This window comes from Chiloscyllium plagiosum, unplaced genomic scaffold (genome assembly GCF_037043375.1).
Source record: "Chiloscyllium plagiosum isolate Xiang-an unplaced genomic scaffold, Cpla_swu_hap1 HiC_scaffold_19, whole genome shotgun sequence".
NCBI lineage: Eukaryota > Metazoa > Chordata > Chondrichthyes > Orectolobiformes > Hemiscylliidae > Chiloscyllium > Chiloscyllium plagiosum.
In genome coordinates this window covers 13,618,487-13,640,465 of record NW_028270157.1, presented here as the reverse complement: position 1 = coordinate 13,640,465, position 21,979 = coordinate 13,618,487, and the positions used below count along the sequence as shown (strand labels likewise).

At 44.3% G+C, this 21,979-nt stretch overlaps 1 protein-coding gene across 4 annotated transcripts in view; it reads right to left on the bottom strand.

Annotated features, from left to right (window-relative positions):
* The window catches only part of srgap1a (SLIT-ROBO Rho GTPase activating protein 1a), a 300,039-nt gene that overhangs the window by 71,389 nt on the left and 206,671 nt on the right, over positions 1 to 21,979 (bottom strand). For all 4 annotated transcript variants that reach the window (XM_043709962.2, XM_043709965.2, XM_043709964.2 and 1 more), the window contains exons 5-8: positions 20,300 to 20,476; positions 16,395 to 16,523; positions 7,079 to 7,300; positions 1,915 to 2,016 (exon numbers count right to left, since the gene is read on the bottom strand). In XM_043709962.2, the coding sequence (XP_043565897.2) occupies positions 1,915 to 2,016; positions 7,079 to 7,300; positions 16,395 to 16,523; positions 20,300 to 20,476 (630 nt within the window). The remainder of the gene's footprint in view (positions 1 to 1,914; positions 2,017 to 7,078; positions 7,301 to 16,394; positions 16,524 to 20,299; positions 20,477 to 21,979) is intronic.

Genomic DNA, 21,979 nt, shown 5'->3' with positions numbered 1-21,979 from the left:
GGAATTTCCAAAAAGAAGAAGAGACAAAACTGAAGGATGGAGTTTGGTTTTAATGCAACAAATGGTTAAGATCTGGAATGCACTGAGTCAGTGGGATGGGAGGCAAATTGCATTGTGGTTAATCACAGGAATTGGATAGCCACTTGAAGGGAAAAAAAGTTGAAGGAATGCAAGGAAAGGGCCATTGAGGGGGAAAGAGCTGCATTGAACCCATTTTGATTCTCCACGACCAATGAGTTGAGAGAACACAAGGAACCACTTTGAATCTATCGCTTAGAACTGGTTCACATGAATGAACCATGGTGGTTCAGTGGTTAGCACTGCTGCCTCACAGTACAGGGGATATGGGATCAATCCGACCCTTGGGTGTTTGCCTGAGTGGAGTTTGCACATTCTTCCCGTGTTTGCTCTGGTTTCTTGCCACAGTCCAAAGATGTGCAAGTTAGGGTGGATTGGCCATGCTACATTGCCCATAGTGTTCAGGGATGTGTAGGTTAGGGGCATTAGTCAGGAGTAAATGTAGAGTAATAAGGTAGGGGGATGGGTCTGGTTGGGTTATTCTTCAAAGGGTCAGTCTGGACTTGTTGGGCCGAAGGGCCTGTTTCCACACTGTCGGGATTCTGTGAATCTTAGAGGAATCGTATCTCTGAAATGCTGGATAATGCTCTGCTGGATTAGAGTATGATTGTGAAACAATCCAATTTAAACTCGAGTCTTAAGATGGCTTGGGGGCTGGGTGTAGAGGGGCAAGGAAGGGGACTTTTCCAAAACCCTGACTTTTGAAGATTGCTCACTGTGTCCTGGTGCAACAGCAATGGCCTGTATTTATCACCCGACAGCGCAGGAAACGATGAAGGGGCTGTTGCTGGGAGGAGCTCAAGCTGAGTCCCCGGGCACTGAGCCTGAATCTATCACCTCCTGCTCCAAAGGCGAGGCACAGGAAACCAAGCCAACGCAGTCATGAGCAACATGACAGCTTTATGTCCTCACCATTCTCAATGCTGAAAGCATTCCTCGGAGTTTATTTTTAATCAAAGGAATTGGGTGGTGACTACAGTGTGGCCACAGAAAGAGAAAGACCGAGAGAGAGAGAGAGAGAGGGAGGGAGAAAGAAAGAGAAAGAGAGAGAGAGAGAGAGAGAGAGAGGGGGGAAGGGAGGAAGAGAGGGAGGGAGGGAGGGAGGAAGGGAATGTGGGGGGGGGAGGGACAGAGAGTAATAGACAAAGAGAGACAGTAACAGAGAATGGGGGGGGGGGGGTGCAGACAGACACAGCGAAGAGGACAGACAGACAGACAGACAGACAGAGAGAGAGCGTGTCCCCTTGTCAGAAAATGGCAATTTATTTTAAAAACTGTAAAATATTATAGTTGGAGTACCACTGGGACAATGAAAATTGAGGGAGTTCAGAAAGTCTGAATGCAGACTCTTCCGACAATTTGGAACTCCAAGCCCCATGTGTGTATTTGCAAATCATGGCTTTAACAGAAGACATCTGGAAAATGAGGGTCCAAATGATAACTTAAGAGTTCCAGTCAAGTCCGACATGCTTAGAATCCACACAATTCAACAATGTACAATATATTGCCCATTGTTCATAAATTTTCAGAAGAAGTTCCATACAAGAGACAACTTCCTTTGCTAAAATTGGCAACAATCAGAAAATCACAACCCTACTCATAACAGATCTCTGGCCATTTCCCCAGATGTCTTACATTAGGTCGAGATTGCAAAACATGCTGGAAGAGTTCCGAGTATTATCCTGCTTTTTTTTCAAGCAGCTGCTATTTCCACAAGAACAGATACACGAAGGGGAATTTCATTACTCATTGTTGGATTCCGTTTACTAAGGGACGCTAGGATCAAGATGCAGCAAAATGCATCGACGTTATCACCAATGCACCACAACAACATACCTCCTCGTTTTCAATCTTCAGGGTGGTCAGTCGTGATTGCAGCTGTTGATATCGGAGCATCAGCTCAGACTGCACGGGTTGCTGAGCGCTAACCTGGCAAACCTAATAATCAAAAGTATCACCATAAGCCTCCAAAAATACTGGTCAAACCATCGAAACGCAACTAAAGAGAGCAAGCGAGTTACACACCTTCCAAACTGTCTGTGCCCTCTCTTCTGAAAACTCTAAATGATGTTCAGGGCCACCTTCACTGCTGCTAATCATGACACTTGCCCATAGTCTGCAGGGCATAGCCTTGACTCTGATATTTGACCCAGTCTTCCCTGGAGTCCCCAGTCATCATAGCGATCCATGATCGTGCATTTTCCAATAGTGGATTATTCAATATTGACCCAAACCTTCCGCTTTACTTTCTGGCTCATGAGGGCGGCACAGTGGCTCAGCAGTTAGCACTGCTGCCTCACAGCGCCAGGGACTTGGGTTCAATTCCAGCCTCGGGTGACTGTCTGTGTGGAGTTTGCTCCAGTTTCCTCCCACAGTTCAAAGATGTGCAGGTTCGGTGAATTGGCCATGGGAAAGGCAAGGGATAGGATACGGAAGTGGGTCTGGCTGGGATGCTCTTCACAGGGGAGATGTGATCAATGGGCCGAATGGCCTGCTTCCACACAGTTGGGATTCTACGATCCTACCTATTTGAGCTCTGGTTAGTTCCAGTTAACTTAGTGCTGAGCACAGTGGTTAAAGAATGCCTTTGTTCCACACTGGACTGTGTATTCAGCAACAGAATCAATCAATCAATCTCCTGTACACCTGGCAAACATATTTAAAAGCTCTACCTTTGTGGTTTGCTTAATCAAAACTCAATGTACAAAATTCATCCAGGGTTTGACTGGGTAGAATAGCAGAACAGGCTCAAGGGACTGTGTACTTCTGCTCCTCGGAACAGGAGAAGGCCATTCAGCCCCTCAAGCATGTTCCGCCATTCAATGTATCATGGCTGATCTGTGGCCTAACTCCATATATCTGCCTTTGGCTCATACCCTTAATACCTTGGCTTCACAAAAATGTATTTATCTCAGATTTAAATGTAACAATGGATCCAGAATCAACTGCTGTTTGTGGAAGAGAGTTCCGACACTCTATCACTGTCGAAGTACTTCCTAACTTCTCTCCTGAATGGTCTGGCCCTAATTCTCTGACTACACCAGCAGGTTCCATAATCTCCAACCAGTGGAAATAGTTTCTCTTTATCAACCCTGTCTTTTTCTGTTGATATCTTGAAGACTTCAATAAGAATATTCCTTAACCTTTTAAATTTTAGAGAAATCAGGCCTAATTTGTATAATCTCTCCACAGAATCTAACCCCTCAATTCCAGATATCGTTCTTGTAAACCTCATTATACTTCTTCCAAGGCCAATATCTCCTACCTTAGGTGTGGTGTCTAGATTTGCTCACGGTAATCCAAGTGGGGTCTAACCAGGGTTTTGTATAACTGCAGGCCATATATCAAAGGAGAGATGCGCTGGCGTTGGAGGAGGTTTTCTAGAATGATCCGGGGGATAGAGGGCTTGACATACGAGGAGGAGTTGAGGACTTGTGGTCTGTACTCAATGGAGTCTAGGAGGAGTGGGGCATCTGACTGAAACTTATAGGATACTGAGATGCCTGGATAGAATGGTCGTGGAGACGTTTCCACGTGTAGGAGAGACTAGGACCAGGGGGCACTGCCTGTGGGTGAAAGGGTGACCCTTTAGAACATAGATAAGGAGGAATTTCTTCAGCCAGAGGTGATTGATCTGTGGAACTCGTTACTGCAGAAGGCTGTGGAGGCCATGTTATTGAGTGCATTTAAGACAGAGATAGATAGGTTCTAGATTAATAAGGGGACCAAGGGTCATGGGAAGAAGGCAGGAGAATGGACTTGAGAAATATATCAGCCATAATTGAATAGTGGAGCAGACCTGATGGGCTGAATGGCCTAATTATATACTCCTATATCTTATGAACTTATGCAGCATAACTTCTGCATCCTTGTACTCCATTCCTCTAGATAAAAAGGCTAGCATTCCGCGTGCTTCCTTGATTATTTGCTGCACCTATGTGACATTTTAAGGATATATGCACCTGAATCCCCAATTCTCTTTCAACATCATGGCACTTAACTTCATACAGTCTTGAAAATGCGGTTCATATTGCATATGTTCACATTTATGATAATGTTGATTGCTGCGTTCCCTGATACCTTATAAATAAACCATCATCATTCTTGGTTACACTTTAAGCACCTTTTTTTAAAAATAGAAAACAGAGTTGTTCAATCATGCACAGAAGGCAAAAACCCATTCCTAAAGTGTAAGTTTTGTAAAATATCCACAAACCTCTTTTCACAACTAATGATCAGCACACTAACACAATAAAAATGCAATTAGAACACAAATCAAATCATGATTCATTGAGTTTCAGAGCTGTCAGCCTGGTTCAATTTATACTTTGTTCAGTTAAGCGCAAGTCAATTACATCCTGGCATGTTTGTCCTTAATATATAGTCTTTGTCCAGGTTCTACTTTCACCAGTTTTAAAGTATTTATGTTCTCCTTTGAAGCTTGAAGATTCCTGGAAATAAGCTTTGGATTTATTTTTTACGAAAAATTTAGGTAACACTGAATATTGATGGGACACAACAGCAACTTTCAACATGCTAATGAGACTAAAAATATAACATAAAAATGTTATTGCTCATCTTTGAAGATGCACATTCTTCAGACAGAAGCTGTCTCAATAAGGGCAGTACGGTGGCTCAGTGGTTAGCACTGCTGCCTCACAGCACCAGGATCCCAGGTTCGATTCCAGCTTCGGGCAACTGTCTGTGTGGAGTTTGCACATTCTCCCAGCGTCTGTGTGGATTTCCTCTGGGTGTCCAGTTTCCTCCCACAGTCACAAAGATGTGCAGGTCAGGTGAATTGGCCATGCTAAATTGCCCACAGTGTTAAGTACATTAGTCAGAGGGAAATGGGTCTGGGTGGGTTACTCTTCGGAGGGTCGGTGTGGACTAGTTGGGCCGCAGGGCCTGTTTCCACACTGTGGGAAATCTAATCCTATCATAACCACATTTAAGATAAAAAATCTTACCACCCGAGCGTGTGTTGGTCTCCCCATTGGAGCCCAGCTTTCAGTTTAAACTGCTTCATTACAGAATTGGTCTAGGATTACCCTCGTCAGGGAATCTCACCCACTCACTGGGTTGGACTCAGACCATCACTGCAGGATGGCTGTAGGGTCACTCCAAAGTGAAGCCACTTCAAAGATACGCTATGCTAATACAGTGAAGACTCTCACCATCGAATGATTACCGCATCTTGACTGAGTGGGTTCTCTGCAAGAGCGATTTAGCTAGTTCCACTCTCTCGTCTTTTCCCTGTGCGAAGTTTGCATCTTTACACCTCCCTATATTTTTGATTGTGAACTGAAAGGGGAAAGGATATGGTGATGTCAAAGGACGAATCGTTTGGAACCCCCAGACAAATGTTCTGAGGACATGGGCTAAAATTCCACCAGATGGTGATATTTGAATTCAGTGAAAATCTGGAGGAAGTGGGGGTGAAGGTGTGGGGGAGAGAAGGCTTGTGGAGAGTGAAGGTAGTGTCCCTTCAGGGAAAGAAATCTGCCATCCTGGTTTGGCTGACATGTGACTCCAGACCTAAAGTGACATGGCTGACTCTCAACTGCCCTCTGGGCAATTAGTAATGGGCAGTAAAAGCTAGCTGGTCAGTGCCACACACATCCTGTGAATGAATTTTAAAAAGAAAGCCCAGGGTTCCACAAACCTTTTTTAAACTGTTTTCGCAACCTGCCCTGCCATCTCCAACTTTCTGAACAACTCAATGAAAAACAACAGGCAACTGGTCAGCTGTGGTAAAAATGCAAGTTAAAAAAAGACCCGGCCTCATTCCTTGGACTGAGGTTGTGTGCGAGGTAATAGACTCAAGGTGACTGGAAAAAGAAAAATATTTTAAAATCGCAACACGTTATAGTCTACACTGTGTTTGAGTCAGAGATGAGAGCAGGTTCGATAACAATGTTGAAAAGATTGAAGGTAAAGTTAGGGCAAGGCTGTGGGGAAAGAGCCTGATCTTCGGGACAACAGTTGGGTGGACCCTTGAGTAAACCCTTCCCATTTCTGGTTGGGCAACTCTGGAATTCATCGCATATTCTCGCACGGAATTCTGGTCCCAGGGAACGTGGTTTCCTGGGGAGTAGTTAAAATCGCTTGTTCAATCCAGTGGGCAAGCTCCTAAATGTGATCAACCTGGAGTTTGGCAAATGCACGCTTTCCTGGATATGTTTGGTGGATCTCAAGGATAGACTATTCTGAGATTTATTGGACATGGATAACAGGAAAGTACAGGAGGAGGCCATTCAGCCTATTAAGTGTGCAGATGTTCTCTCCTACCCCACTCCGTGCTCTTTCCCCACAGCCTTACCCTAACTTTACCTTCAATCTTTTCAACATTGTTATCGAATCTGCTCTCATCTCTGACTCAAACACAGTCTAGATTATAACGTATTGCTTTTTAAAAATATTTTTCTTTTTCCAGTCTATTACTTCTGGATTTTTCCACCGATAACTACTTCTCCTTTACTGTAACGAAACTGTGAAGTACTGTGTGACATCCTGAGCTCACTAAAGGTGCAATACAAATAAAAATCCTTCCACCTGCATACTCCAGAACACTCCTGCCCTCTCAGGAGAATAATCCTAGCTTCACCTTTTTAAAAAAATTCTATCTGGTCAGATGTGTCATGACTGACCTCTGGAGCAGGTGGGATTTGAACCGTGACCTCCTGGGTCAGAGATAGGGACATTACTACATTGCTGCAAGAGTCCTTTGCATCTCAAATGGTAGATGTGTTCCTAATAATCCTGTTCAGCAATGTTATGATTCACCTCTGGAGTAGGTGGGGTTTGAACCGTCACCTCCTGGCTCAGAGGGAGGGACATGATCACTGCACCACACGAGCCCCTCAGCTTCACCTTGTACATTATCTGATTCCTATTCAGCAAGTTTCCAGTCACGGACGTCTTGGTTTCATGGCTACGCGGTTCACAGACAAGCAGAGAGTGATACTATTAACTGTAACAGAGCTCAATGTTCTGGGCCTACCTCATCTCCCATGTGTGGCTGGAAGTCGAATTTCACCGGTGGACAGAATGCTGTGTGATACATCTCCATAAACCGCTGCTTGTCACTGCGAGGATCCAAATTATCAACAGCGTTCTCGATGATGTCCAGGCCTTCATGCCTGGATGTTTCCAGGTTGTATTCAGCAGATAGGAATGTCCTCAGAGCTCTGTTTAGACTTGCATGGTACCCCAGGTCACAGCACTAGCACAGCGAGAAAGAGAAAGGCACCGTTAACAAGAACAATACAGCACAAGAACAGGCCCTTTGGCCCTCCAAAGCTGTACCGACACGCTTTGCCCTTTCCATACTAAAACCATTTCAACTCCTGGCATGGGTAGCTGAAGACAAATTACTCAGCACTGCAGCATCGAAAACCTCTCCTTCAACTCGAGCAATTTTCTTTAAAAAATGTCAACCATGCTTAGCAAAGAGGGAAAACGGGGAAAAACGAGAGCTATTTATAAAAGGTTATTTAATACAATCAACCAACTTGTTTCTCTGATGTCACAAAGCAGCTCGCAAGTCGCAGTTATTTAAAAAAGGTTGGAAAACTCTTGTTGATTATAAATACTCAGTGTTAAGAATCCAACAAAGCTTTGAAACCAGATGTTGCACAAAAGGCTATCTATACTTTCACAGAAATACCAGAACCAGTCCATGCTTTTCCCTAATTATTATATGGGGAGGGGAGCATGCACAAATGGTGAAGAACTAGGACAAGGTTTGGAAACTTTGCTTCTGAATTCTATTATAGAAAATTGAGAGCAGCAGATGATTGAAAAATGTAGCGAGTGTAAAATGTAGCAGGAATGCAGGCTCTAAACATTTACCCCAACGCACTCAATAAATCTTAATTTTGCACTCCTTCAGACAGTTCTTTGAAGGTTTTGTTTAAAACCAAATGAGAATTTTGGTGAACATCAACGGCTTTTCATCATCCATCATGAGGTCCAGTTTCTCTGCTCATCTTCCATCATTTCCCTTTGGAATCTTGCTTATCCCGCCACTGTTAATCTCACAAAGGATAGCAACCGGCCCATGACAACGTTTGCACTCCCCTTGTACCATCTCCCAATCTTTTCTCATCGAAGCCAACCACTGTAACAAAATGTCTCCAAGTTGGCGATGGAGTTGGACTCCTGAGCTGGAGCTCAACTACTATTTACGTTTTTTATCATGTTTTGTTTCCTTTATTTTTACCTCCTGTCTTCGGATGACATTGGTGACGTCCAGGATGAAAGCGAGTGTGGCACCCAGACCCCCAGCCGCAGCGCCTACCCGGATTCACGGCCTCAGCGTAAACTCCTAGCCTCAGCACTCACCCAGGCTCCCCCTGGCCTCAGTATGGACTCCTGGTCTCCGTGCTCACCTGGATCCCCAGCCTCAGCGCCCACGTGGTCTCTCCCGGTCTCGAGGTGAAGCTTGATGCAGTCTGGGTTTGAAGGGCTGTAATTCCGAACTCTCATTTCTCTACTTTTCTAATTTATCGCTTGACTTTTTATTTCTTTATTTTTCTATTTTTGTTCCCAGCAACCTAGGTACCCAAGATGGCCCCATAAGTGGCGACTTGTAAACTTTTCATTGTATTCATGTGAGTACATGTGACAATCAAGCTAATTCTTCGAATTCGAACTCTATTCTCTTATCCCTCATGTACATGACTAGCCTCCTCTTGAGTGCATCAATACTATTTACTTTAACCACTCTGTGGTAACATATTCCACATTCCCCATTACTGGAACTTGTTCTGAAATCCCTGTTGGATTTCTTGGTGACTTTGAGTGCGAGCAGCAGCTAAGGTAAGACAGTTTGTTTTAAAATTACTTACCGGTAGCGGGCAGCGGTGTTTTTTTTTTCTCTCTTTACAGAAAGAGCGGGAGCAGCAGGGGGAAGTGACGAAGACCAGAGGGGCAGCCGGGAAGGTTTTTTTTCCTTTAAAAGCGCGCAGGAGAAGAATGAGGCATGACTTAGGATGTGTGGCTTGGAAAAGTAAGCTTCAAGGCAAGGGCGTAATTGATATGTGGAGCTTGTTCAAGGAGCAACTACTGAGTGTCCTTGATAAGTATGTACCCGTCAGGCAGGGAGGAAAGGGTCGTATGAGGGAGCCGTGGTTTAATAAGGAATTGGAATCCCTTGTTAAATGGAAGAGGGCGGCCTATGTAAAGATGAGGCGTGAAGGTTCAATTGGGACGATTGAGAGTTATAAGGTAGCCAGGAAGGACCTGAAGAGAGAGCTAAGAGCAGCAAGGAAGGGACATGAAAGGTCCTTAGTTGGTAGGATTAGGGAAAACCCTAAGGCTTTCTATAGGTATGTCAGGAATAAAAGAATGACTAGGGTAGGAATAGGTCCAGTCAAGGATAGTAGTGGGAAGTTGCGTGTGGAGGCTGAAGAGATTGGGGAGACACTGAATGAATACTTTTCGTCAGTATTCAATCAGGAACAGGACATTGTTGTCAATGTGAATACTGAGTCACAATTAAGTAGAATGGATGGCTTTGAGGTATGTAGAGAAGAGGTGTTGGAAATTCTGGAAAGGGTGAAAATAGATAAGTCCCCTGGGCCTGATGGCATTTATCCTAGGATTCTCTGGGAAGCAAGGGAGGAGATTGCAGAGCCATTGGCCTTGATCTTTATGTCTTCGTTGTCTACAGGAGTAGTGCCAGAAGATTGGAGGCTAGCAAATGTGGTTCCCTTGTTCAAGAAGGGGAGTAGGGATAACCCTAGTAACTATAGGCCGGTGAGTCTCACTTCTGTTGTGGGCAAAATCTTAAAGAGAATTGTAAGGGATAGGATTTATGAACATCTGGATAGGAATAATGTGATCAAGGATAGTCAGCATGGTTTTGTGAAGGGCAGGTCGTGCCTCACAAACCTTATTGAATTCTTTGAGAAGGTGACTAAGGAGGTGGACGAGGGGAAAGCGGTAGATGTGGTGTATATGGATTTTAGTAAGGCGTTTGATAAGGTTCCCCATGGTAGACTACTGCAAAAAATACGGAGGTATGGCATTGAGGGTGAGTTGGAGTTGGATTAGGAGTTGGCTGGCTGGAAGAAGACAGAGGGTAGTAGTTGATGGCAAAGGTTCATCTTGGAGTGCCGTCACTAGCGGTGTTCCGCAAGATCTGTTTTGGGACCATTGCTGTTTGTCATTTTTATAAATGACCTGGAGGAGGGGTTAGAAGGTTGGGTGAGCAGGTTTGCAGATGATACGAAAGTCGGAGGAGTTGTTGACAGTGAGGAAGGATGTCAGGTTACAGCGGGATATAGATAAGCTGCAGAACTGGGCAGAAAGGTGGCAAATGGAGTTCAATGTAGCTAAGTGTGAGGTGATTCACTTTGGTAAGAGTAATAAAAAGATGGGGTACTGGGCTAATGGTCGGATACTTGGTAGTGTGGATGAGCAGCGGGATCTTGGTGTCCATGTACACAGATCTTTGAAAGTTGCCACCCAGGTAAATAGTGCGGTGAAGAAGGCATATGGCGTACTGGCTTTTATTGGTAGAGGAATTGAGTTCCGGAGTACTGAGGTCATGTTGCAGTTGTATAAGACTCTGGTGCGGCCGCATCTGGAGTATTGTGTGCAGTTTTGGTCGGCCATACTATAGGAAGGATGTGGAGGCACTGGAACGGGTGCAGAGGAGGTTTACCAGGATGTTGCCTGGTGTGGTAGAAAGATCGTATGAGGAAAGGCTGAGGCACTTGGGGTTGTTTTCATTGGAGAAAAGAAGGTTTAGGGGTGACTTGATAGAGGTGTACAAGATGATTAGGGGTTTAGATAGGGTCGACAGTGAGAATCTTTTTCCACGTATGGGGTCAGCTATTACAAGGGGGCATAGCTTTAAATTAAGGGGGGGTAGGTATCGGACAGATGTTAGGGGTAGGTTCTTTACTCAGCGAGTCGCGAGTTCATGGAATGCCCTGCCAGTAGCAGTGGTGGACTCTCCCTCATTATGGGCATTTAAGCGGGCATTGGATAGGCATATGGAGGATAGTGGGCTAGTGTAGGTTAGGTGGGCTTGGATCGGCGCAACATCGAGGGCCGAAGGGCCTGTACTGCGCTGTATTCTTCTATGTCTATCTCATAATGATGACCTGTGGTTATGCTCTTTCCCACAAGAGGAAGCATTCTCTCTATATTATTCATGCCATCAAAACCTTCCATAATCTTAAATACCTCTGTCAGGTCACTGCTCAGCTTTCTTCTTTCAAGGCAGAAGAGAGCCAGCCTTTTTCGCTCCCTCTGGGGTGGCACAGTGGTTAGCACTACTGCCTCACAGTGCCAGGGTCCCAGGTTCAATTCCTGCCTTGGGCAACTGTCTGTCTGGAGTTTGCACATTCTCCCCGTGTCTGCGTGGGTTTGCTCCGGTTTCCTCCCACAGTCCAAAGATGTGCAGGTCAAGTGAACTGGTCATACTAAATTGCCCATTGTGTGATAGGTGCATTAGTCGGAGGGAAATGAGTCTGGGTGGGTTACTCTTCAGAGGGTCGGTGTGGACTTGTTGGGCCGAAGGGCGTATTTCCACACTGTAGTGAATCTAATCTCTTGTATTTCTGGTATTGGCCTTAAAAAAACACCTCCATGCATCAGCTCCAGTGCCTCTGTATCCTTTTGGTAATATGGACATCACAGCAGCACATCAGCACTGTGTGGTCAAGCCAAATACATTTAGTCTCCTTTCTTTTCAATTTCTTTGTTGAAAAAAATAAAGCCAGTGCCTTAATTGTTTCTCTTAAATTAACGGCATTGCTAATCTGCATGAGAACTTTTAGCAATTCTTTACTGTTCTGCCCTGACACCCGCTGAATTCAGGCACAGATGCAGCAATTTTATTAATAACCTAATCCACAAAATAATTTAGTAGTGAAATTCACAGAGTCTTACAAAACAGGCCATTCGTCCCATTAACTGACTCTTCTTCTGAGACAGAGTTTGAGTTAGGGTAGAGTGAGGGGTCCAAGTGAGCAACTCATTCAGTGAACAATTTCAGAGAAACAGAAATGGGCTGTTCAGTCCCTCAAATCCACTGCATCCATTTACTTTCAATACTGGCTGATCTGTATCTTGGTTCTGTTTAACTGCCTTAGGTCCTGCACCATTGTCACTCACCCGTGTTCACCGAGCTACATCAATACCTCGATTTTAGAATTTTCATCTTTGTTTTCAACTCCCTACAAAGTGCTTCACAATATTACTGAGACTCAATGAATACAATAACTTGGCCGAATGATTTGAGTCTTATGGGGTCCAATTTGACCTGAGCGTTCCACAGCCTCATGGAGATGGGAGCAGGCTAAAAGAAATTTCCATATTTCCACTCCCCTTAGTGTGGAAAATTGCTTGTTGATCCTCCGTCCAAATGGCCCAGCTCTGGTTTTACGATAAGTTGCACACCCCCCCATCGGTCTTTATTCTGTACAAGCAAGAGTAGGCCATTTGGCCCTTCAAGCCTGCTCCCCCATTCAATAAGATCCTGGCTGATCTGATTTTAACCTCAACTTGATATTCCTGCATGCCCCTGATAGATTTGATGGCAATTTCCTTCCCTAAAGGATATTACGGAATCAGATGGGTTTTTCCAACAATGAGCATCATTAGAACCTTAATTCCAAATTTTTTTTTGAATCCATGAGGCAAGATGGTGGCGGAGTAGGCTCCTTAGCTGAGCATATCTGCTTTGCATGTTTTTTGCCTTCTTTTTTCCTCTTTTTTTCTCCCCTCTTTCCTTATCTCCACTCCTGAAAAGGCATCGGTGATGAAGAGTTGAGCCAGCGTGGATTCCCAGCGTCCTCCAGTGATTCCTAGCACAGATTCCATGCTTTACAATGACTGTAATGCTGGATTTCACGTTTATTTCATTATTTTTCTATTTTATATCTAAGATTTTGTGCCTGGGTATCTTTATATCTAAGATGGTGCCAGAAACAGTGACACTTTTCGCTGTACTCAGGTATCCTTGACACTTGGGTACCAAGTGACAATCAACCCAATTCTAATGGATTTAAATTCCACCATCTGCCATGGCAGGATTTGAACCCGGATCTTGAACATTAACTGAATTTTTGGATTAATACTCCAGCGATAAAGACACTGCAGCACTCCCTCAGTACTTCCCTGTGAGCATCAACCTAGAATTCAAGACTCCAGTCTCTGGGGAAGAGGGACTGGTTCACAGAATGAATCGGTATTGGAGATCGGGTATAGTGACATTCAGCTCCCCTGCCTCCCCACTCCTTTAAAAGCTGCCCTTTTCCAATAGGGAAACTGATTTTGTCATTCATTACTTTTCTAAGTCGACTGTTTTTCTGAATATCACAGTTCCCTCCTGTTCTGAACCTGGGCAGACTACAACTCCTCCCACTAATAGATGATTTGCCATTGTTATGTTTCCAACCACCTTGACTGGGCACTAGGAATATTAGCTCGAAAGACTATTAAATTAAAGTTACAGCTCAGAATAGCTGCTGAGTGAAAAAATAAACCTGTGCACATCAGCAACTCGGAACCAGTCTAAAAGACAGATCTGGACCAGAGCTATTTGTAGACAGTGCCACGTGTTCGAAAGGGCTTCACATTATTCTGTCACTTGAAGCTGATTAACAGCAGGTAATTCATCAAGATTTTGCACCAGGCTGCAAGTTATTTCATTTTTTAAAAAGATATGTAGATTTAATTTTGACATGGAGGGGAGCTGAATGTCACTATACCCGATCTCCAATACCGATTCATTCTGTGAACCAGTCCCTCTTCCCCAGGGACTGCAGTCTCGAATTCTAGGTTGACTCACACAGTGTACTCCTGCAGTGTCATTGCATGGATATCATGATTTGGAGATGCTGGCGTTGGACTGGGGTGTACAAAGGTTAAAAAAATCACACACCAGGTTATAATCCAACAGGTTTAATTGGAAGCACTAGCTTTCAGAGCACTGCTCCTTCAGCAGGTAGTTGTGAAGGAGCAGCGCTCTGAAAGCTAGTGCTTCCAATTAAACCTGTTAGACTATAACCCGGTGTTGTGTGACTTTTAACATTGCTTGGATGAGATGTTAAAACGGGTGAGGGTGCAAAACGTGGAACTGTGTTGAAGAGATACACAGGCTTCTTTCTTTATCTAATTTCTTTACTTTTCTACTTCTGTAACTAAGATTTTGTACCTAGGTATTTTATACCTAAGCTGGTGGGTTATGTGGCGACATCATACTCTTGTACCCCAGACTTGAGTATACGTGACAAGAAAACCGAAATCTAAAATAAATCTAAGCTGCTGAATTCCCTCGCTACACTTCTCTGCCTCTCCTTTAGTTTCCACTTTTAAAATATTGCTTACAAACTGCCTTTTACCAATGCTAACGGTTTGGTGGAAATTACATTTGCTTAGTTAATTAAAAATCAATGACTTAATGGCAAAAATGGCGTTGTGTGGCTGAGAGTCTTTTATTTGCCGTGGGTTTGCTCTTACATTAAAGGTGCTATATCAATACAAATCGTTACTTTATTGAAATCTTTCTTTCTCAGGTAAAACTAAGAGACAATATAATTAGCCATGGGTGTAGTATAAGGCATTAACTCTGATTGAGATATGATAATGAGACAGTCCATATCACAGGAAATGATTAATATCACATGACCTTGCCCTTTTTAACAATCCTGTGGGATAATGAAACCACAGTAAGATTTTTCTGAAATAAAATTAACATTTTCCATATCACAGAAAATATTCTTTAATATAACCTTCTTTCATAGTGCGACAGGGACAAGAATATTACAATATGCAATTCTGAGCAATGGTGCCAAATATTTCAATGCACCTGATATACAGCAATATTGACCTTCATGGGGTTTCAATCACTGTATATTGTTTCACTTGTGTTGGTGCAACATGTTCAACAGGCAAACTGAATGGGAAGCAAAGCTGCTTTGAAGTTCAAAATAAACTCTCTCAATAGAAGGAACAAAACCAACACAAAAGCAAATCAAGAGACATTCAGCACATCTTTAAAGCACTGTGGGTGGGATTACCAGCTCACCCACAGACTCACACCATAAACACGCACGCTGAAGGTGGCAGTCATGTGGGCGAGGTACCAGAGCTTGTGTGAATACGAGGGAGTGGAAGGTGCAGAGAAGAAAGAAAACAGGGAATCAGAAGCTTTTGCAGTTTTCACAACAGACAGGCAGGAGGCTGGAGGAACACAGCAAGCCAGGCAGCATCAGGAGGCTGGAGGAGCATAGCAAGCCAGGCAGCATCAGGAGGCTGGAGGAATACAGCAAGCCAGGCAGCATCAGGAGGCTGGAGGAGCATAGCAAGCCAGGCAGCATCAGGAGGGGGAGAAGTCAACATTTTCACAGCTGTTCCGTGCTGCAGGAGTGTAGCCAGTCAGTTGAGGTTATAATCAGATCAGCCATGTTCTTATTGAATGGGGGAGTAGGCTCGAAGGGCCAAATGGCCTACTCTTGTTTGCACAGAATAAAGAGTGGGGGTTTTGGGGGTGGGTTGGATTTATCTTAAAATCAGAGATGGGCTATGTCGACGCAGCATCAAGAAGCGGTGGGGCAGTGGAAATATGGAAGTTTGTTTTACCCTGCTTCCATCTCCACGAGGCTGTGGAACGCTCAGGTAAATTGAAGCCCATAAGACTCCAAATTATGAACAACTTGTGTCCATTGAGTCTCAGTAACATCATGAAGCATTTCGTAGCTGGACTATAAAACAACATTCACCTGTCCAGGCTCTCTTGTAAGGAATGGCCACTTGCTCAAGGCACATTGCTAATTCACACTTGGCTGGTCACCTCGGCTCCTTCAGCCACCCTCAATCCCCATTGCCTTCCCCAACTCTCCAGGGCACCTTCTCCCACCCTCCATCCCCGATCTTTTCCCACCCCTCCTTCCAGGAACAGAAGCCCTGAAGAGGAACATACAAGATCAAGAGGTGCAGAAAATGACCCCATGACCTGTCCTGAGCGAAATCGTGTTGTACTATGTCTAGACCTGTCATGGTTCTGATACTTTAGACGTTTATTTTGATTGGAAGACCTTGGATCTTCATCAGCTCAAGATGTCTGCACTCCAAAGCAGGAATAACCTGCTCATTATTAAGTTACAAGATCATTCTTATTAAGTCCAGAGAATAAAACTGCTTAGAAGATGATTTGCAGATTCTGGTGATGTATTTTAAGATTCAGTCAAGATTTACTAACAATGGTAATACATCTGCATTGGAAAAGACTCAAAATATATTCTAGTCCTCATGTAAATAACCGCAGAGTCTTTAAACTCTCCCTTCTATGTACTTACATCAATCACGTCAGAAAGGTCATGGATGTAATATTTGAAAACGGAGTTGTTGCTCGCCTCCAACGTCAATAGGTACTCGTTTCGGGCCTTGATGGACTTCAGCTTATTCTCAGAGTATTTGGCTTGACGCTATCCCAAACACAAGAGAAAAATGGGTTAACAGATGGACTCAAATTTTAACACATGGTTCTTTTTTCAAAGGAGAAAGTGAGGTCTGCAGATGCTGGAGATCAGAGCTGAAAATGTGTTGCTGGAAAAGCGCAGCAGGTCAGGCAGCATCCAGGGAACAGGAGAATCGACGTTTCGGGCATAAGCCCTTCTTCAGGAAGCCCTTCCTGAAGAAGGGCTTATGCCCGAAACGTCGATTCTCCTGTTCCCTGGATGCTGCCTGACCTGCTGCACTTTTCCAGCAACACATTTTCAGTTCTTTTTTCAAAGACAAACATATGTCCAAGATTCACATGTGATAAAACTGGACACAGTAACCGCTCAGTACAGCAATTAGATGCTAAAGGGGCTAGTCTTTCAGATACGCACACTCCTAGTGGATACCCTCACATGGAACGAGACTCATTGAGAGCAGTACCCTCGGTCCAAGGCCTGAGAGTGAGGCTTCAGTTGGCAATGAACACTTGGCAAAATGGATCAGCAAGGTCAGATCCAGGTGTGATGTCTCCAGTGTGCAACATCCACTCTACATCACGGCTAAAGTTCAACATCATGTTTTTCCACCTTCTGTCCTAGAAATGTAGCCCTCTTGGTATTGAGTGCAATCAACCACCAAGCATCTGCACGCCGCTGGGATATAGAGTGCGAAGGATGCGCAAATGCCTGAGTCATGGGGCTGCGCAGGAACGAATGAGTGTTCTTGAAAAGTATGGCTTTCGCCCCCCAGCAGCAACCCCCACAGCCCCAGATGGCAAGTCTCCTTCGCTTGTGGAGCCCATGCAGTTAAAGCTATTTCTGAGGAATTGGAGAGAGAAGAAATTACCAGGAGCTGGTTGGTGGGGTTGGGGAGGTGGGGAATAAGATCATTAAAGGAATCAACACAAGGAGGCGGACTTTAACCTGTTAGTGGAGACAGAGGGAAGAGAAGCAAGCAGAGATTATCAAGGACAAGGGGCTTGTTGAAGATGAGGTGGCAAGGGCAAAAGTAGATAGGGGCATTTTCACAAGGGAAGGAGTTGATAAAGGATGCATCCAAATGCAGTGGGAGAGTAGCTAAAGTGCGGAAGTCATTTGTGACATCAGTTAGCACGGGCCAGGTCTTAGAAAGAAAGTTTAGGTGGGTCTTCTGGACAAGTTGAGCTTAGATGGATCATGATGGGAGTTAGGAACAAGGAGAAGAAACAATTCAGTGCTCGATCAAAGTGGGAGCTGGGAACGTGAGGTGGGTTCAACTTGGTGGACAAGGGGGAAACATAAGAGCCCATGGACTGGACAATTGGAAAAAGCTTCTGGGTACCTTGCAATAGAAAGCAGAATTGGAAGTTTTAGAAAGAACACTGTATTTACAGTGATAACAGGTTGGGCCAAGCCTGTCACAGAATACAAGCTTCAATGTTTTGTGTCAGCAACAGGAATGTTGTGGGAAATAGGGGAAAGTCAAATGCAGACTCCTTTTGCACTGGCAGGAATACTGAACTAATGTGGGCAAGCAGGAGGAGAAATTTAAACCAGGCCCATCCTAATTAAATGGAGAAGAGGTTGGGGGGTGAATGGAGTGTGTTGGACAACAATGTTGGTGTAGGCTATTTCCAGCTCTTTAGGAAGAGTTTCATCCACAACACAGCTCAACAGATGAGGAATGTGGGGTTCTTTCCTTTGTTTTTTTAAATTCATTCATTCACGGGATGAGCTCGTTGGCTAGGCCAACATTTATTGCCCATCCCTAATTGCCCCGAGGGCAGTTCAGAGTCACCCACCTTGCTGTGGGTCTGGCATCACATGTAGGCCAGACCAGCTAAAATATGGCAGGTTTCCTTCCCTAAAGGATGCTCGTGAACCAGTTTGTTTTTCCTGACAATTGACATTAGTTTCATGGTCATCATTAGACTCTTAATTCCAGATTTTTATTGAATTCAAATTCCATCATCTGCTGCGGGATTCAAACCTGGCTCTGGATTAACAGTCCAGTGATAAGACTACTTAGGGAAATACCGGGGGAGAAATATATACTCAAATTTTCACTCGAATTGCAAAAGCCTGTGATGACTCTCCATCCAGCAGTTAAAAATAGTTATGTTGTTTGAACGAACTTCAGTGTTAATGGGTAATTCAGACCCCTATACAGAATCATAGAATTATTATGGTGCAGAAGAGGCCATTTGACCCTGTGTTTAAACCAGCTTGTTAGCTGGACATCATTACAAGTGCCAATCGCATGCTTTTTTTCTCATAGTCTTGCACACCATTTCTATTCAAATAATCATTCAATGCCTCAGATTGTACCTGCTTCCACACTTCCAGGCAATGCATTCCATACCCTAACTACTCACTGAGTGAGAAAGTTTTTCCTCACTTCATCCTTGTTTCTTTTGCAGATCACTTTCAATTTGTACTCTCTTGTTCTTGCTACTTTTCCTGAGGGAATCTATTCTGTCCAATTTCTACCAATCTAATCTGCCCAGTCTGCTTATGATTTTTGAAAATCCTCTATCAGATCTGCTCATAGCCTTGTTCTCTCCAACTTCTTCAATCTATCCTCAATCCTGTAAACCCCTCCTGCACGCTCGCCATTATTCCTACAACTTGGCACCCAGAACTCTACACAACTCCCACTGAGGCCTAACAAACCTCTAATACAAGTTCAACAACACCTCCTTGCTGTGCCACTCAAATGTCACAAATGGAGAATGTCGTTATTGGAACCAGGTGGATCTTGTTGACTACAAAATTGGGGTTGTTAGCGTGGGCCAAACAGGAAGCCCTGGCTGACCGATATAACCAGGAGATGGGGAGATGATGGGTGGCCTGGTGGTACTATCGCTGCACTGGTAGACCAGAGACGCAGGTAATATCCTGGGGATTTGGGTTCAAATCCTGCTACGGAGGATTGCAGAAATTTTGCGCTTGAAGGGAAGGCCACTAGCCACTTGGGTGTCTTTTCTTCCTGGTGGTGGAATATGAATAAAGTTTTCTGCACTCAATGTTTCTTCACTGTGTCCTGCACACGACATGGGTGCTGGAGAGAAATGAGCATTACTGCTGTTTGGCAGTAGTGCAGGGAGGGGATATAAAAAGAACGAAAAAAACCCAAAAGAAATGTAACCAGGAGATGACAATCTCAGAAAATAAATAACCAGGAGTTTCAGAATCTCCTCAGTTCAGGGACTGGCTGGCCACAGCCAATGTACTGTGAACATGTAAATAAAGGGTGACTTGGAGATGACATACAGCCTCTGGGCAGTTATTTCAGAGAATAGACACCCTGAACAAAAGGCTAACTTACCGATTACATCATATGGACTGGTGGGCAAAACAGGTTAGGATTTCGGCAGAGCATGACCCAATATCCAGATCTTTCTCATTGGTCTCTGCGATAACACCTTCAATGTAATTCGTCGCTAACTTACAACAAACCATATCCTGTTAGAGTTTCTTCTAAATAGGCCGATAAAAATGGCTTCCCTCTACCACACTAGACCAAACAGGTCTTGTCGATCCCTAAAGAGGACAGCGGTAACCAACCTACCCCACAGGGCAGGAATTATTTAGTTTAACTGTCCAATAGCATGGACCACACAGTGAAGTGAGATTTTAGTCATTAGCTTTGCAGAATCGCAGATTTAAATGGTCAGAGAAGAACAAGTCCCATATTAACTCCCATATTAATATGGACCTTGCTAAAAGGTAGCACTCCTCCTCCACCCCTCCCTCGTATCAAAGGCTGGTGCCTGTCCTACCTTCTCTTTCATTTTCTCGATCTTTTTCACCGACCTCCGCCTCTGGTGCTTTTCTTCCATCTGGATGTTGAAGACAGGGTCCCTCCCAATCTGCTTCTCCTCCTGTTTCTCAGCCTCCTTCAGTTTACTCTCTGCACTAATGCTTTCGGTGTGGTACATGTGGTACGTCTTCATGACCTGTGATGGCGACAAACGGGAAAACCAACATGAAGCATCATTCCAATCAGAATGTACATGCATTTATGTAGAGCCTTTCACCACCTCAGGCCATCTAAAAAGCACTTCAGAGGCAACAAAGTGCCTCGCTGTTGCACCACGAGCGTGAATCTGTTGTGGTGACGCTGGATATGGTGATGTAACTCTGACAATTTCAGTCACACCCTGCCAAGGTTCAGAGTAAAGGGGAATTAAAGATAAATGGAAAACATCACAGATGCTAGAAACCTGAGATGAACACTGGAGAAACTCAGCAGGTCTGTAGAGAGAGAAACAGATTAATGTTTTCGAGTCTGATAAGACTTTTCCAGCACGTTCTGTGTTTGTCAGAGGTTTGGAAGAATTGCGGTAGTGAGTAATGATCAGTATTCTGTACATTGGTATATAAATGCAAGAGGTTAGTCGAATTCCTGGAATGAGCTGCCAGTGGAAATGGTGGAGGCTTGTACAATTGCAACATTTAAGAGACATTTGGATGGGTATGTGAATCGGAAGGGTTTGGAGGGATATGGGCCAAGTACTGGCAGATGGGACTAGATTGGGTTGGGATATCTGGTCGGCATGGATGGGTTGGACCGAAGGATCTGTTTCCATGCTGTACATCTCTATGACTCTAAAGACAATAATGCATCAGACTCAGACACATTCTAGCTAAGTGAGGGAGGCTCAAGCCTCTCAAGAATGGAGCTGTGACACCTCAGAATTTATATTCAGTGGGGTCCACGAGGGCAGAATGACACATACTTCAATCCAAGGGGTACCACAGTGCACGGAGAAGGCGCCAATCAGTTCAAACCAGACACTGCTGTAATGCAAGAATCATTGTACCACACCAACACCTGTAAGTTTCAGGAAACCAGTCGCCAACCTTCTGGATATTACCCCAAACAAATAGGTCAAGCCATTCATAAAAATGTAACTGGTAGAGTTGCCAGAAGAAAGGATACACTATCCTCAGTGAGGGATGGCTTGGGTAACTAGCTTAGTTGTGCTACCAGGCAAGTGTCAACAAGGTGTGTGTAATAATAGCCTTTTTAATTAAAGTTATGTTATTCTTTATTGAACTTTCCAGCAATGACTAAAAAAGTGGTCAAAATTCGATTTATTATTGTCACATGCACCGAGATACAGTGAAGTATAAAAGTTTGTTATTAATTTTATAGCAACTTGAACTAAGCTTTCTACTTTAGTACTGAGTGGGTGTTCAGATAAGTCGGGTATGGATGCTAGGGCAGTTGCTTGCTCCTCCTGCAGAATGTGGCAGGTGGGAGACAGGGCACACGTCTCTGCTGGCTACGTCTGTGGGAAGTGCACCCAACTCCAGCTCCTTGAAAACCGTGTTAGGGAATTGGAGCTGGAGCTGGATGAACTACGGATCATTCGGGAGGCTGAGGGGGTAATTGAGAGGAGTTACTGGGAGTTGGTCACTCCTAAGGCTCAGGACAAGGATAATTGGGTTACAGT